This window comes from Amblyomma maculatum, chromosome 2, assembly GCF_055883805.1.
Source record: "Amblyomma maculatum isolate TAMU_Amacu chromosome 2, ASM5588380v1, whole genome shotgun sequence".
NCBI classification, from domain to species: domain Eukaryota; kingdom Metazoa; phylum Arthropoda; class Arachnida; order Ixodida; family Ixodidae; genus Amblyomma; species Amblyomma maculatum.
Genome location: NC_139345.1, coordinates 16,212,904 through 16,227,419, shown reverse-complemented (window position 1 = coordinate 16,227,419; position 14,516 = coordinate 16,212,904). Strand labels below are relative to the sequence as shown.

The window sequence follows — 14,516 nt, the reverse complement described above, 5'->3', positions numbered from 1 at the left end:
AGCAAGAAGCGTTTCACTGCAGCCAGCGCGAGGATAAACGTCTTGGTAAATCGTCATAGGAATAACAAACATGGTATGTGCTAGGTGCTCAATACTGGGAAATATACCAATCTTTAATCTCTCCTCTGTTTCACCCCAAGTCCCAATTACCATATCCTGGTTGTGGACACTGCATCCTTCGCTCTGACGATGAGGACATGAAGGAAGCGGGCGTGAAGTTACCTTTCGGCATTGCCCCCCCCCCCCCCCCCCCCCCCATTTAGGCTTCAACAAGAAAATAAAAACGAAGAAACACATCTTTAAGTCTATTAAACCTGAAACTCTGTTAGAAAAAATAAGAGTGTACTTGGCTGCTTTAATAAATCTGCCCCTAAGCCTAAGGCAATAAATTAATGCTCCGCCTTAAAAAAATATACAGAAAGTAGTAATAGAAAGTATGCGCTGCTTTCTCAAAACAAAGTTGTGGATCTATTCCGCGCCTCACTGCAAATATAGCAGTTGGTTCCACTGTCAAGTTGACTATTTCGCTAACAAATTCTATTAGAGGAGTTTCATATTCGATGAAGTTCTCTTTGCCCGGTCCCGTTAACTGAATGTATTCCGTATATAAAAAGAGCTACCAAATTAAAAAAAATAAAAACAGCAGAGACATCCTCCACTCTTCTCAGTCAAATGAAGTAACAAACTAAAGGACTGCGGTGATAATGCAAAGAACAAAGATATGAAGCACTGAAACAATTGAACAAGGCGCACTTACACGAACTTGACAAACGTACACGAATGTACACATAAGGTGTTGCAACAGGCTGACGTGCTACGTGGCTTAGATTGCTGGTGATAAAGCGCGCATGCTGATGTCGCCTGAAAGCGGAGTTGCGCGTGACGTCTGCCCTGATGGTGATGGAAACAGGGCGTCGTTGATGCTACTCCATTTCTCGTGGCAAAGACTAAAAAACCACAGTGCTTTTATGACACTATTATTATCGCTTGTTTATTGCGTCTTTCCGGACTAATAGTTTCGGGGATAGAAAATTTAAAAGAAAAATAAACATCAGCTTTATTACACCTGCAGTAGAGGAAAGACCTTTCCCATATCGGTCCTGTGTTAGCTGCACCCACTTGATCTATGAAAACTTACTATCTCCTCAGCCCACCAAATTTCCTGCCTCCCCCTGCTATGCTTGCGTTTCTTTGGAATCTGGTCAATTGCCCTTAGCGACCATCACTTTTGTCTTTACATTACATGCCCATTTCCTCTTAATTTCGGCGAAAATCTCAAAACCAAAATTTGTTCTTTGACCCATTAGGCCCGACTTCTGTCTCTTAAATAACGCCACATCTTTGACTATCTGTTCCACATCTATGCATTCTCAAGTTGAACCCGTTTTGGTATCCTCGTTTCTACTAAGTTCGCGGTCGGAATTTGCAGCTATTACCTGTCCTAAGTAAACATATCACGTTACCACTTCCAGGGCCTTGCCATCTATCGCAAACTCTAGTTCTTTTCTGCGGCCCTTGAACATTACCTTAGTCATCTGCATATTTATATTCAGAACTACTGTCCTGCTTTTCCTGCCTAGGCTATTATTTATTCTCTGCAATTCGTACCTCGAGTTTTTTAGCAAGGCAATGTCACTAGTGAATTACACGCTACTAAGGTATCGCATTACCCCTACACTTAACTGTTTCGAATCCAGGTCTTTGAGTACGTCCTCTAAGCAAACGGTGAATGGCACTATAGAGATCTTGTCTCTTGCCTGACACTTTTCATATGAGCATTTTATTACCTTCTGTAGAGACGACCACACAGAACCCACGAAACGAAACACTTGCACTGGAAAAGTTTAAAGCCGATTTAACCTGCGCTAGCGGGTGCAATCTTTTGTGGAGCAAATTTTTAGGTTACTACGTATAAACAAACGGCGCCTTGCAGGTTGCACTTTTTGACTTTTGCGTTCTAAATATTCTATCTTTCTTTTTTTTTTTGTGATTACTTCATAACGTAACTCTCGTCATTCCTTCTTTGGGAAATATTAATTTCTAGATATATTCTTATTAGATTAACCATATGATGCTCGTATGCGATGAAAAAAGATTTAAAGTTCATCTTGGAGTCTTTTAAACAAGAATATACCATAGTAATAGTGAACGCACGTATTGTTGTATTAAGCGCTATCAGTGGATGGAAGTCGGGAAGTCGTAACAAAAATAAAAATGTCCAGAATGAAATGACCGGGCCTTCAGGCCATAGCGTGAATTGGAGTTTAGTCCTAAAAACTTGGTTGCCGTTTTTGATTGCACTATGAATTCAACGAGAGGACAGTGCATTATGAGTTCTAGCGCTAGTGATGGAACTGCCCCTTGTCCGCCGTGGATGCCAGAGGAGGACACTAGTGCCGCTTTTGCCTAGTTTCGAGATTATATATTGTTTGTTACAACAGCAAAATTTGTCGATGTCCTAACTTGCAGTAGAAAAACCTATTGCAGCTGACAGAGATTGCCTACGAGGTGCAGCCGCCCAATCAGCAACGGCTTGCCTGAGTTCATGAATCTATGCTTCAAAATTCACAACCCCCGTAATAAATGTCAAAGACGATTGACATCTTTTTTTTTTTTTTTTTAAGTCAAATCTTTAAAAATGAATTTGACGCGCATTTATTGTTTTTCTCCTTGCAGTTCAAACTGGGAAGTACCGCCCTTGCAGAAAGTAACTAGGCTTCTCCGAAGGCCGCGTGAACAGACGCGATTTTAGGGTGCAGCAGATGGCGTCACATTGCACTCACTCTCGCTCTTTGGATGATAAAAACTAGGTGCGCATATGATACGTGGGCTGCGTTTGCACGTGTGCGGAACACGGTTGCGCCGAACAAGGGCGTTCAGTATCGCAGCGGTGTTATTTGATCTTTTCGACAAATGCCTAAAGCGAATGTAAGTCGCGTTTCTCACTGCATATTTATGTGTACTTACCTTCTATACACCGCTGCTGAAACGCACCAGCAGAATAGCACAAAACAAAATATTGAACACAAAAGTAAGTGGTAGTTCTAACACCGTGAGTTTGGGGACAAAAGCGCTATGTTTGCGAAAGTGTTGCAGAGAAATGAAGGGGCTTTTGTGTTAAAAAATATAAACTTATGTACATAATTGCTGTGCGTGATGAAGGCTTTACTACAGCTTGTTTCTAAGCAAAAACTCGCCCACAAGCAAATGCAAGAAATTACCAAAAACAATCACTGCACTGATTTATACACAGCGTAACCAAAGGGGTAACAGACATGCTTTGGAAATAAAGAAGAGGTATGTAAGTGGGCTTGAAAGGGCTAACAATCTTCCTCATATCTTTGTACTTGAGCCGGATAAAGTGAGAGTGAGTACGCGAGACACCCTGCAAAAAGCGTATCCACAATTCGGAATCCACTATATTCCTTTATTTACAGAGATATCAAACAGACAGAAAAGCGCTATTTTGCTGGTGCGTTACAGAAGCGGTGTATAGAACATAAGCACTCATAATTATATTGTCACGCCCGCAACGTGATCAAGAAGACTTTCTGGCAGGTTTGAAAGGCCAGGTTCACACAACCAGTGGGACAGTAACACAGGCACCACCAGACAAGGCATGACGGAACGAGCACCCCTTGAACTCCTCTTCTTTGTTCCTTTTCCTGGCTTTCCTGAACTCTACTTCGTAACATTATAGCGAAAAATGCGAATTATATCCGCGTCAGTGCAGCTGGCAAAAACTACAGGGCTATGCATAAGTCTGCTTAGGAGTGGGAATAGCGAAAGCCACTGACTGTTTTCACTGCCTGCGTAGTCGTTGTCATCCCTACTATTGTCATTATCACTATCGCTACAGCCTTATTATCAACTTAATGATCCGTCATTATCATCGCTACAATCCCCATTACCATTATCTCTAAATGCATGGCGATTGTTATCGCTACTATCGTAGAATTACGATAGGTTTCTCACGAGCCCGGCGTGGTGTACTCGCTTGCGCGTTCGGCTTGGGATAGGAGGGATAGTGTTTCAATTCCCGGTGGAGACAGGTGCGAACGCTTGTTGTGAACATATCAGCAGCCGATGAATTAAGAAAGCATTTCGCCTTAAAAGCTTGAATAACACTGTTGTCCTCGCTCGACCCAAACGTGCTCTGCACACGTGAGGACGCAGCACGCAAACATACGCGCATAGTTTTTATCATCCAAAGAGCGAGATTGAGGGTGCGCAGTTACGTCAGCTACTGTAACCTGGCAGCTGACGAGCGCCGGCAAACGCCAGCGAGTGCAACGCCGCCGCGCGCATGTTCCCGCAGCCTTCGGAGCAGCCTGGTTATTTTTGGCAAAGACGTATATACACAAGCCCTACAATTAAGCCCTATATACAAGCCCTATATATTAAGTTTAACAACGGCAGCTTTGCCAGTGTGTTCTTACATTAGTTATCGATGGTGCCCTTAAACACATTGTAATGCATCATTAGATGAAGCACATACAGATGATCACACTGCAACAGGTAATGTGACAGTCTGAGGAGGCCCAGGATAGCACTGCTTTTACGAGTCGGGAAACTCGGCTGCAAACAGGGACTAGTTTTAGCAGCCACTATACGGGCACTTACGGACGATGGATCCATCTCGAGGTTGCCAATACAAGTCATGTCCTATTTTCGCTAACAATTTTCTGAAAAGCGTTAATTTTTTTGCTTCTTTTAACTCCTAATTTATCTGTTAGTATGTTATGTATATTATTTTTTTATGCGTCTGTCTAACTGATTTTGTTGCCAAGCGCTTATGTGTTTATTAAGAGCCTCCAAGTTTGGAAATCTGACGCAGTTTATTTTAGTTACCACGACCATCTCCACATTCATAAACACCCGTATTTTTGCCGATTTGGACCGCTGTTTTTTGACACATTTACCAATGGGAAGTGTTGCGAATGGTAACATTGTAAAGCTCAGGACAGCACTGTCTGATTTTTGCGTTTTGGTCTCGTATTTTAGCGCTTTCTTCACTCGTCACGCAAACAAACATTAAAGAAAAGTTTTTTTACATAAACGATAACTTGCACACATTTCAGCTAGCTGATTTTCAAGACCATCTACAACTTCTCAAACGGCACTTTGTTCTTGAGGACAGTAATTAAGTTAGCTTAAAGTCCTGATTAGTTTGTTACGCTTAAAAAGCAAGACAAATACCGCAGTCTAAGCCACGCACTTTCAGCAGACGTCAGTTGGCATCACCAAGCTAGGACGCCCACCTTTACAAAAGTTTAGTTGCCTGTAGCAAGAAGGTTTCGTTGCCTTTAGCTAGGAAGCCCGGTATCTTTTTTTTCTTTTTTGTTGGCGCTAGCAACGCTTAAGCGAATATAGAGGGAGTTACAGAAGTAAAACTAGCAACACTGGATGCCAGCTTTTTCAAGACTCAAGCTGCTGCACTAATATAGCTCCGCTTGTAATATACACTACAGGTTACTGGCTATGAAAGTCACTGCAAGATTAGCGCCTCACGCACACAGACATTCCTCACAAGTCTCAGGTAGAAGAACATGCCCTCAAAGCGTTCTTCACTGCTGAGGTTGGGGAAATGGTGAAATTCAGCGAGTGCAACGTGCTCCGTGTTTGTAAATATCTTGCAGAACTTATAGGTGGACTTATCGGTTGATATTCTTAGCATTGTCCTTCAACGCACAAACTGGACGACACAGGGTACTCAAATTCCTGTTCCCTGACGGTCCTCTCACAATTCTCCCATAGAACTGTTCTCTGTCCTGTGCCGTCCCGTGAACATATAGCAGGTCAGTAAGCCGAACAAAAGGAAAAGTGACGCGGTTCAAATGGCGGCCTTGATAGCCAACGAAAAAGCGACGCGAATGAATAACGGGTGACGATTGCATTGCGAAAAGCATGACAGGATGGAGGCGTGGAACAAAGGCCTATCGTGATGGGTGTATGGTGGAGCATGAGAGGATGTAGCACTCCGTTCTTGCAGGCACTCTCCATTTCAGTGGGCCAGTGTTCATGGTAGATGGGGTGAGATGTTTATGATATCTGCACCGGAAGTGAGATCGATGTAGCGCTCCCGGTGTTGTCTGCGCATGCGCATGGTGTGTCTGCCAAGCAGCTGGGTGCGCACGTGTCAGCTCGAACGAGGCAGTGTATGCATATACTTACCCAGTTGCGCCGACGTGCTACTTGACAGCTTACTCCCCTTATTGTTTGGACGCTTCTCCGCGCTCCTCTGACGTGGCTCCAGGTTCTGGAATGAGTCGGTAGCCACCTCTGCATTGTACTTTGCCATGTCTTTGAGCGCGCCTTGGCTGCTGCCAACACTCATCTCAGGTTCTTCTTTTGTAGCCATGTTACTCGTAGAGCTACTTGTGTCTTTCGACGTTGAACTAGCAGTAATAGTTGCTTGTTCTTCAGGGCGTCCTTGTACACTCTGACTCTGAAGTGATGATTGCTCACCAGCTTTTTTTGTGCCCTGCCTAGATGTATTTGATTTCTGGTCCAAGCGTTGAATTTCGTCTTCACAAGGTTTCATTGCTTCACTTGATGGAGTGATATACGAATCTTGTGCTGCATCTTGTGATGCATGATTATCGCCAGCATGGTCACTATACCTGTCATCTCCTCCGAAACCTTGAGCTCGTAGCACTTGCTCCTTGGTCTCATTGAAAGCAGCCACGTTCGGGCTTGGGAGTTGCTGTGAGTCGCTGATCCCAGTGTCAGACCTTTCGGACGCTGTCAGCTTGATATCTTGCTTCTTGTTTGCATCACTTTCGTATTTCGTTTCTGTAGCTTTTTGTGGCTTGTGTAGGTCATTGGAAACGCCTCTATCGATGGCGTTGCTCACAACCATATTTGTAGCACTGTTATTCGCGATTTTCTTCCCTTCATCTGCGTTTGTTTCGGCTTTTTTAGTGGTCGATTGATCAGGAACGTTTCCTGCTGCAGAATCAGGTTTAGGTTTTTTATCGCACAGTGACGTCATGTTGCTCTTGAGACTGTGACTCATACCGTCACTCGATCTATTTTTCTGCGCTATAGGCAAGCTCTCTTCAGCGGCTTTTAACATTGTATTTTCATCGATATTAAGCGAGTTTTGAGAAAATGTCTTCACCAATCTATCTTTAAGTGAAAGCACACTTCTGCTCCTTCGAGTATGTTGGCCACCGTTCTTGACTTTTTCTGCTGCGCCGGACTTAACATTTAGTTTAGGGTACGACGCACGCTGTGTTTCATTGAGAGTGTTTTTCAATGGGGAATTATTGCTTGAAACTGGGGTTGCTTTATTTCCACTCATAAAAGACTCTTCATGTTTTTCGTCAAGCTTCGCATTATTTTCGTCGGCGCCTTTACCCTCGGGAACACGATTTTTGTAGGCCTTGTTCTCAACAATCTTTCCTGTGTCATCGTCGTTGCCAGTAATGGATGAATTTGTCCCGTCTTCTTCGGTTCTGTCCTGAGCGTTTAAGTCGGTGTCTTCCTTCTCATTTCTGAGCGTTCGATCTGACCCGGACACAGCCTCGGAGCATTGATCGTCGCGCTTCTTTTGTTTGGTACCAGACTGTGCGTCTGAACTATTTCCGATTCGTCCAACAGTTTCATCTTGCGGAAAAGAGGTGTCTTGCTGCGAGTTGCTGGCTGTAGATGTTTCGTCTGTTTTTAGACTCGGATTTCTTATACTCTGGTCTCCAAGTTGCAAGGTGCCTTTGGCATTAAACTCCGCATGAGAAAGCTCATTGCCTGTGCCGCATTCATTGCTGATACATTCCTTGTGTGTGGATTTCTTAATTTTCTCCTCGTCGCTGCCTGATTTCGCAGAAGCAGGGTCGGACTGCCCCTGAAAGATCTCTTGGGAATGATCAGCTTCGCCGTAGCTCGGGTTCTTTCCCTCCGCATCGTTTGGTTTTTGTTTCGATTGTCCCGTGAAGTTGGCTGCATTAATGCCTTCGATACGGCTCGTTGCACCTAGCGACGCGTCTGTTTCATCACTTTTATTCGTGGAGATCTTGGCGTCATTGTTTGCTGCTTGCGAAACGTCTTTTCGAGCCAATGTAGCACCTTTGATCTGTAAATCGACGTCAGGTTCCCGAGGTGCGTTGGCGGTCTCAGCATCTGGGGTTGCCTGAGACTTGGTATTCTTGTCGCGTAGCTTTAAACCTTCGCTTTTTTCGCCACTAGGGTCTTGACCGCACATTTCCTCTCCCTTTTCCCGTTCTAAAGTAATTTCGTATTGAACTTCCTGATTATCCATGCCTTTTCTCATCCGCTGAAATTGTCCACTTCCAGGCACCTTACCTCCGTTTTTCTTCTCTCCAGCTTCTGTGTTGCTAGCGGTTGTCCTTTGTGTATCATTAACACAGTCACCAGCAGCAGGCCTGCTCTCAGGTTTTTGCAGATTGGCCGTGTCATTGTGATCGACGGCGTCAGCATTATGCTTCTCCCTGGGCCCAAAACTCTCAGCAGCACCCGCGAGGCTTTCGTTTCCATCATTTGCGACAGGGTCCTCATCTTGAGGTCTTCCTCCTTGAACATCATCAGAGGCAAGCGGATTCTCTTCCTTCATTCGTTCACCGTTAATCGCTTTAAGACCACTGCCCTCACTAGACTCAGTGGCAGTAAGCTGCGAGTTGGGGGAGGCGCCGGCAGCGCCCGCCTCCGGAAAGTCTTGCTCGTTACCGCCGTTGCTAGCTTTATTCTCGTGGGCACCGGCAGCTTCCAGGGGTATCAGCTCTTGGCCATCGGCCACGGCTTCGACTGCGCCCTGGCCCTCATTTTTGACCGCGGTAACATCGCTTTCTGAAGCCGACGCTGACGCATCGGAGTCCTTACCTCCGCCGTCGCTTGAGCCGCTCTGGCCAGTTTCGCTACCCCCGGCCTCTGTCGCTTCCTCCTGGCCTTCAGCTCCCTTCGCGACGCCGGAACTTTGGTCTTTCCCCCTGCCGTCGACAGAGTCGCCGGCTGCACCGTCGAGTGTACCTTTGTCAGCGGGAACCGTAATGGTTTCGAGCTCGGTTGTGCGCGCGGCCGCTTCGACGCTCGTAGGCACTGTGTCCCGTACCGAGGACGAACGCTCGCGCGACGTGTCGTCATGCGTCGATGCCGTCGATCTTGACCGCCGTTTCCTGCTGCTCTTCAGGTAGTACTCCGCCGTCTTGCCTTTCTGAAAAAAAGGCGGAAAAATGACAGATTGGGGAACGGCAGTGAAAGCTTGGCAGGAAATGCTGGAGCCAGCAGGGATATCGAGAGATGAATGCCTTAACTGGCCAACATTTCAATGACATCCTTTTAAAATGGCACCTCATTCCACTTATGCTAATATAAACGTACTAATTATGTAGTGCACTTGTAGAAAAAAAATAAGAGTATTGTTGTTTTTTTTTTTTGCTGAGAGATTTACGAACTGTTTTCTTTTTACTATCTTGAACCTTTCTACTTGTAAAACGTAGCAGTCACAACATACTTGTCTGCCATGTAACTGTTTACTGCGATCAGATATAGAAATATGTAAATATGTTATCAATAATCATTACAGCGTTCCATCTTGATGTAGATTACATGTATCATGAAATAATATGTGATGTTGTAGAACCGTGTTAATGGCTCCTTATCTGCCCTGCCAATTATTTCTACACTACGCTTTTGCCACTTTAAACAGTTTGATTTAAACTGCACATCACATGATATAAAAAGTAACGAAGAACACACGTAGTGGATGCACTGCATGGCTGTGGCGTCAGAGTTACTACCGTAAGTCCAGATTATTCAAATAATTTTACTTTTAATCCTGGCCAGCACCGCAAAGCGGTTTCATGACAGAATCTTCTCACCTGGTCCAGCGCCTTTGGATCTGCTCCGTTTTCCACAAGGAACTTGTACATTTGGTGATCCCTTCGAAGTGCAGCTAAATGCAATGGATTCCGGCCATGCTGCAAAAAGGTGGTACTGTTATTCGGCGTGATATTATGACTTCAAATTTTAACAGGACAAAACTGGGATTGGAAACGAAAAATTGTGACTGATCAGGTGCGTCCTAAGACAGGCTTTTACTGACAAAAAAAAAAAAAAAAATTAACAGCCTATGAAGTGCCCTTACAATCTATGCTTGTGTGCGCATATGCCATATGATACACATACCATAAGGAGTCGGCCTGTACAGCCCATACTTGTGCATGCATATGAAATATGAGGCCCATACCCTACTGGCAAAGCTCTTAACTTGGACAGGTACAGAGATGGGCGTCACGCCTTATTTTTTATCGATATCGACGGTTGGATTCTGTCACTTCTTTTTATGCAAAACATAAGTGCTTCTTTGTGAGAGGAGAAATGAAAAAAAAAAATAAAAAGTTCTCTCCTTCTGTTCCCTAAGTTCTTTAGTTCAGGGGAGCAAAGAACTATACATAAATGAAGCAAATACAAGCGTAAGTTTTAATAATATAACAAACACGCCCGAATAAGAATATCTTTTAAGGATTGCTTCAAATGCTCCCTTTTTCACGTTAGGCATCCGATTAGAATATTCCCCAAACTAGGCTGTCACTGCAGAATCTCGAGAGCAATTTGCAACCCTTTATACAGCATATTTAAAGCGCCATTTCATATAACATGCTATTTCAAATTGACTTACTCCCTCTGGCCTTTGTTTACACACAATTTGATTGTAGTGTACGTAAACTTCAATCTTGATGAGGATCGAACCAATATAGCAAGTAAAAATAAAATAAATAGGAAACACAATACAGCTGTCTTAAGGAAAGTAAGAGATAGAAAGCCAAGCTGAACATAAAGAAAATTCTGGTCTTGGTAATGGCTTAAAGAAACCATTGTCCATTCTATAAGTGGTCACAAGGTGAGGAATGTGTTTAAAGAAAATATGATAAACAAATAAGGTTTTTTTTTTTTTATATGCAGGAAAATCCCCCAATGTGGAGTAGGTTTGTAATAAGGAAGTAATTACTCATTCGCATCCATCCAAGCGCAGCCATATGACTTAAAGAAGGTTTGTGTGGAAAAGATGGAGCGAGAGAAAATCCTTTCAGCTGCAGAGCCTCAAGTTGAGGACTTTGGGCTGCGATGCATGATACGAAAAAGAAAGGGGATAATCTTGTTACGGCTCACCGGTGCTTTGAGGTTTATTGCAGCCGGGAAGGCATCCAGTATGAGCTTCGCGGCCTCCAAGTTTCTAGCTTCGATAGCCGCGTGAATCGGGTGAGTTCCGAGGTCGTTGCGAGCCCGCAGTAGTTGGGCATCCGAAGCGGCCAGCTCCTTGAGACGCGTTAGGTCTGCCCTCGAGATGGCCTCGTGAGTGGCATGCACCTGGTGCTGCAGTGAAAAGATGGACCTTAAACCATACTCTGCGACTGTGTGACCAAATCGCTGAATAAATGTGTTTTTAGGCGGCAGACGGCCCCAGTAAACTGCAATCACTTAAGTGTCCGGGCTAAACGGCAACAGATTAAAAGTCAAAGCGCGACACTACTTTGCTCTGAGGCATGTATGGACAGTTAATTGTCGCTACATATTCACTGCACACATGTCCAAAACTGGCGACAGCCGGAGGTAAGTAGCACCCTGCATGCTTACGGACTCTCAGAACAGCAGCACTCACCAGGAACTGCGGCAAGCCCTTGAGCAGTTGTCGCACCTCTTCGTTCCAACTGGTGCGGCCCAGCAGGTGTCTGCCGTGCCCTTCCAGGACAAGCTCGCGAATCTCGGAAGGATCGCCCTTTTGTAGTGCAGCCGTCAGCTTCTCGTTCTTCACTGTGGACGCGTACGCTGCGATGTGCGAGATGAAAGGAACGCGAGGGAAACCGAGGAATGGACAAATAGCATGGAAAGGAATGACTGACACCAGTTAGGTGGAGAGCATGCCAGTACACCACTGCAAAAGCCATTACATTTTTTCAAAAGAGAACTAGAAAAAAAAAAAACTGGCCTTCTTTCCTGAAATGTACTGAGAGTCTAACGGCACGAACCCACAACTCTGCCAGAAAGCTAAATGATTTCTGGCAGGTATAGCCAGACAACCAAATGCATATGCGGAACGAAGAATGGATAACGGATGCTTATGGAATAAGCCCCGCATGTCCCAGCTAAACGTAAGCAACGCTTTAAAGAAAGGCCGAGCGCCCTAATGTGGGCCACGTTGCAGTTTCCTGGCTATGGCTGCAGTATTTTTTCGTTCCCCAAAGTAATTGTTTAGTAACAACCAATTCAGTTCAGTCGTTCAGTGTTGTCCGACTCTTCGTGACCCTATGGACCATGTCACGCCACGCTTTCCGGTCTCTCACTATCTTCCTAACATCACATAACTTCATCTGCAGTGCCTCGAGGATGCAATCACAGCAATTAGGTAACATTTAATTTGTTCGCTTTAGATGTTAACTGTCAATTCAGAAGTTGTAGGTCGTATTGAAGAAGAAATACTTCCTGCAACGTTGGCCGCAAAGTACCACTTGCGCAGCTTTATTTACTGTAAGAAGGCAATCACGTGAGCACATAACTCTCGCTCAGTGTAAAAGAACATTTTTTTTCCGAGGAGAGCGCTTCTTGGGAAGCTTAAGTCGCGCATCTCACACGTGGAAGCCATTATTGAGCGAATTACCGTATTTATTCGATTTTAAGTACTCCCTTTTCTCGCGATAGCCTGCCCAAGGTGAGGGGGAGGGGTTGCTTAGATTTTAAATAAATCTAGATTACCCCACTTTCCCTATGTCTTCGAATCGATATTTTGACGAAACGGGCGCGAGCAATAACAATTTATTTGACAAACAAATTTGGCAAACATCTTCCGCCAACGCGATTGCAGTGAGCTTGAAGTTCAAGCAGTGGCAGCCTACTAAAAGATCATTCCGACTTCCGTCACGGATGCCAAACAGTTCATATGAAACAATGCAACGCGGGCCCGCGATATCTGCGAAACCTTCCGAGATCCGCTGAATGGCCGCCGATTCCTGGTTCACGTGACAACCCGCTAATAGAGTAACCATGGGGTCGCTTTCGGCCAGCTTTTGGTGCCCTGCACCGCCGGCTGTCGTGTAGTGTCAGAAGGCAACAACACAAGAAGTGGAGATCGCGCAGCGGACACCGCACCACCTTGGGTCTCCAACGCCTCCGGCTAGACTGAGCGAGCAAGCGCGCTCGAAGCCTTTTCTATTCTCTCTTCCTCGCCAAAAAGGGAGTGCTTAGATTCGCAGTCCAACTTTTTCCAAAATTTGTTTTGCAAACTTGTGAGGATGCTTAGAGTCACGAAAATACGGCAAATTTTTAAGCTAGTAAGAAACAGGCAAAAACAATTAAGCACTTTCCAAAAACGGTTGCTCTGAGTGAACATTTTTTTGCAACTGTTTTACAACATCCCTCTGTAGCTTTTGAATTAACATCTCGTTCCCGAAGTCAATACGTAAAAAAGCTAATTAGTCTTCACTAATGCTAAACTTTCGAGAAAAAATACTGCCAATTAGGCCATGCGACTCTCAGCAGACCTCAGTTTGTTTCACGAAGAGTTTTTTTACTAGCTTTGTTACATTTAGCTATGACACCCCGTATAGGTACTGGCGACTATGTACTCAATTTCAATAAAAAGCCGACATTGCTTTGCAGTAATTTACAGAGAGAAAAGAACTCAGAGGCAACTGGGCACATGCATGCCTTCTGTACCGATCTGCGCAATGTGTCATGCCTGTATGCCCGTTAAGTGGGGCTCTACCATGTATATATTATTTCAGTTTGACGAAAACCTCACTACCTTTGACGCAATATGCATTACCCTTGACTCATCCGTTACTGCTATTCGTGTTAAAAAAAATAGCCTACATATACTGTCTACCCAACCGTGACGACGGTAAATGAGTGCGTAATGCTACGGCAAAATTAAAGTATTGCCTGCTACCTTTTCCGGACCGCGGGCGCCGCACAATGTCCGGTGCCCGCTCAACAACTTTGGAAATCCCAATTGCTCTTCTACACGCTTACAAAGTCTGTGCGTCGCAGTAATGAACTTGATGTGGGTGCACTGCGCTATATTTACGTTGACCAGAAGACAACTACTAACAGTTTTTTCGCGGTTTAGATCCCGGTGGTTCAGAGCGACTCCTGGCTTTCGTCCTAGCGCTGCTGCTCATCTGCGCCACCTCGGGGGCCAGCGGCAGGTGGTGCGTCTTGTAGAACTCGGACGACTTGCCTCGCTGCGCATATGACAGACACACACACATCAATGGGATGCAAAGTGTGCTCGCGACTAACGCAACCATAATGTGAAACTATATCAGCCGAAACAAGGAAGGGCCACCGACCCATATGTAATCCATGTATAACCCATATGTAACCCGCGGAACTCAAATGGCATTTTAGTGGATTAGCTCCTAATTAACGCCCCGAAAAAAGCCGTCTTGTCTGTGGCTAAAGCTTCGCGGGGCGGGGCTTCGCCTTGAGGGTGTTAAGAAATGGAAAAAACATCTGCCACGGTAGACAGAGGGCGAAATAAAGAGAAATATCTTCATTTTTCT

At 44.9% G+C, this 14,516-nt stretch overlaps 1 protein-coding gene across 1 annotated transcript in view; it reads right to left on the bottom strand.

Annotated features, from left to right (window-relative positions):
• LOC146198034 (uncharacterized) overlaps positions 1 to 14,516 on the bottom strand; it is a 60,364-nt gene that overhangs the window by 30,337 nt on the left and 15,511 nt on the right. Inside the window, exons 13-17 of the mRNA XM_084591838.1 lie at positions 14,063 to 14,195; positions 11,618 to 11,784; positions 11,128 to 11,331; positions 9,837 to 9,935; positions 8,839 to 9,169 (exon numbers count right to left, since the gene is read on the bottom strand). Of these exons, the coding sequence (XP_084447964.1) occupies positions 8,839 to 9,169; positions 9,837 to 9,935; positions 11,128 to 11,331; positions 11,618 to 11,784; positions 14,063 to 14,195 (934 nt within the window). The remainder of the gene's footprint in view (positions 1 to 8,838; positions 9,170 to 9,836; positions 9,936 to 11,127; positions 11,332 to 11,617; positions 11,785 to 14,062; positions 14,196 to 14,516) is intronic.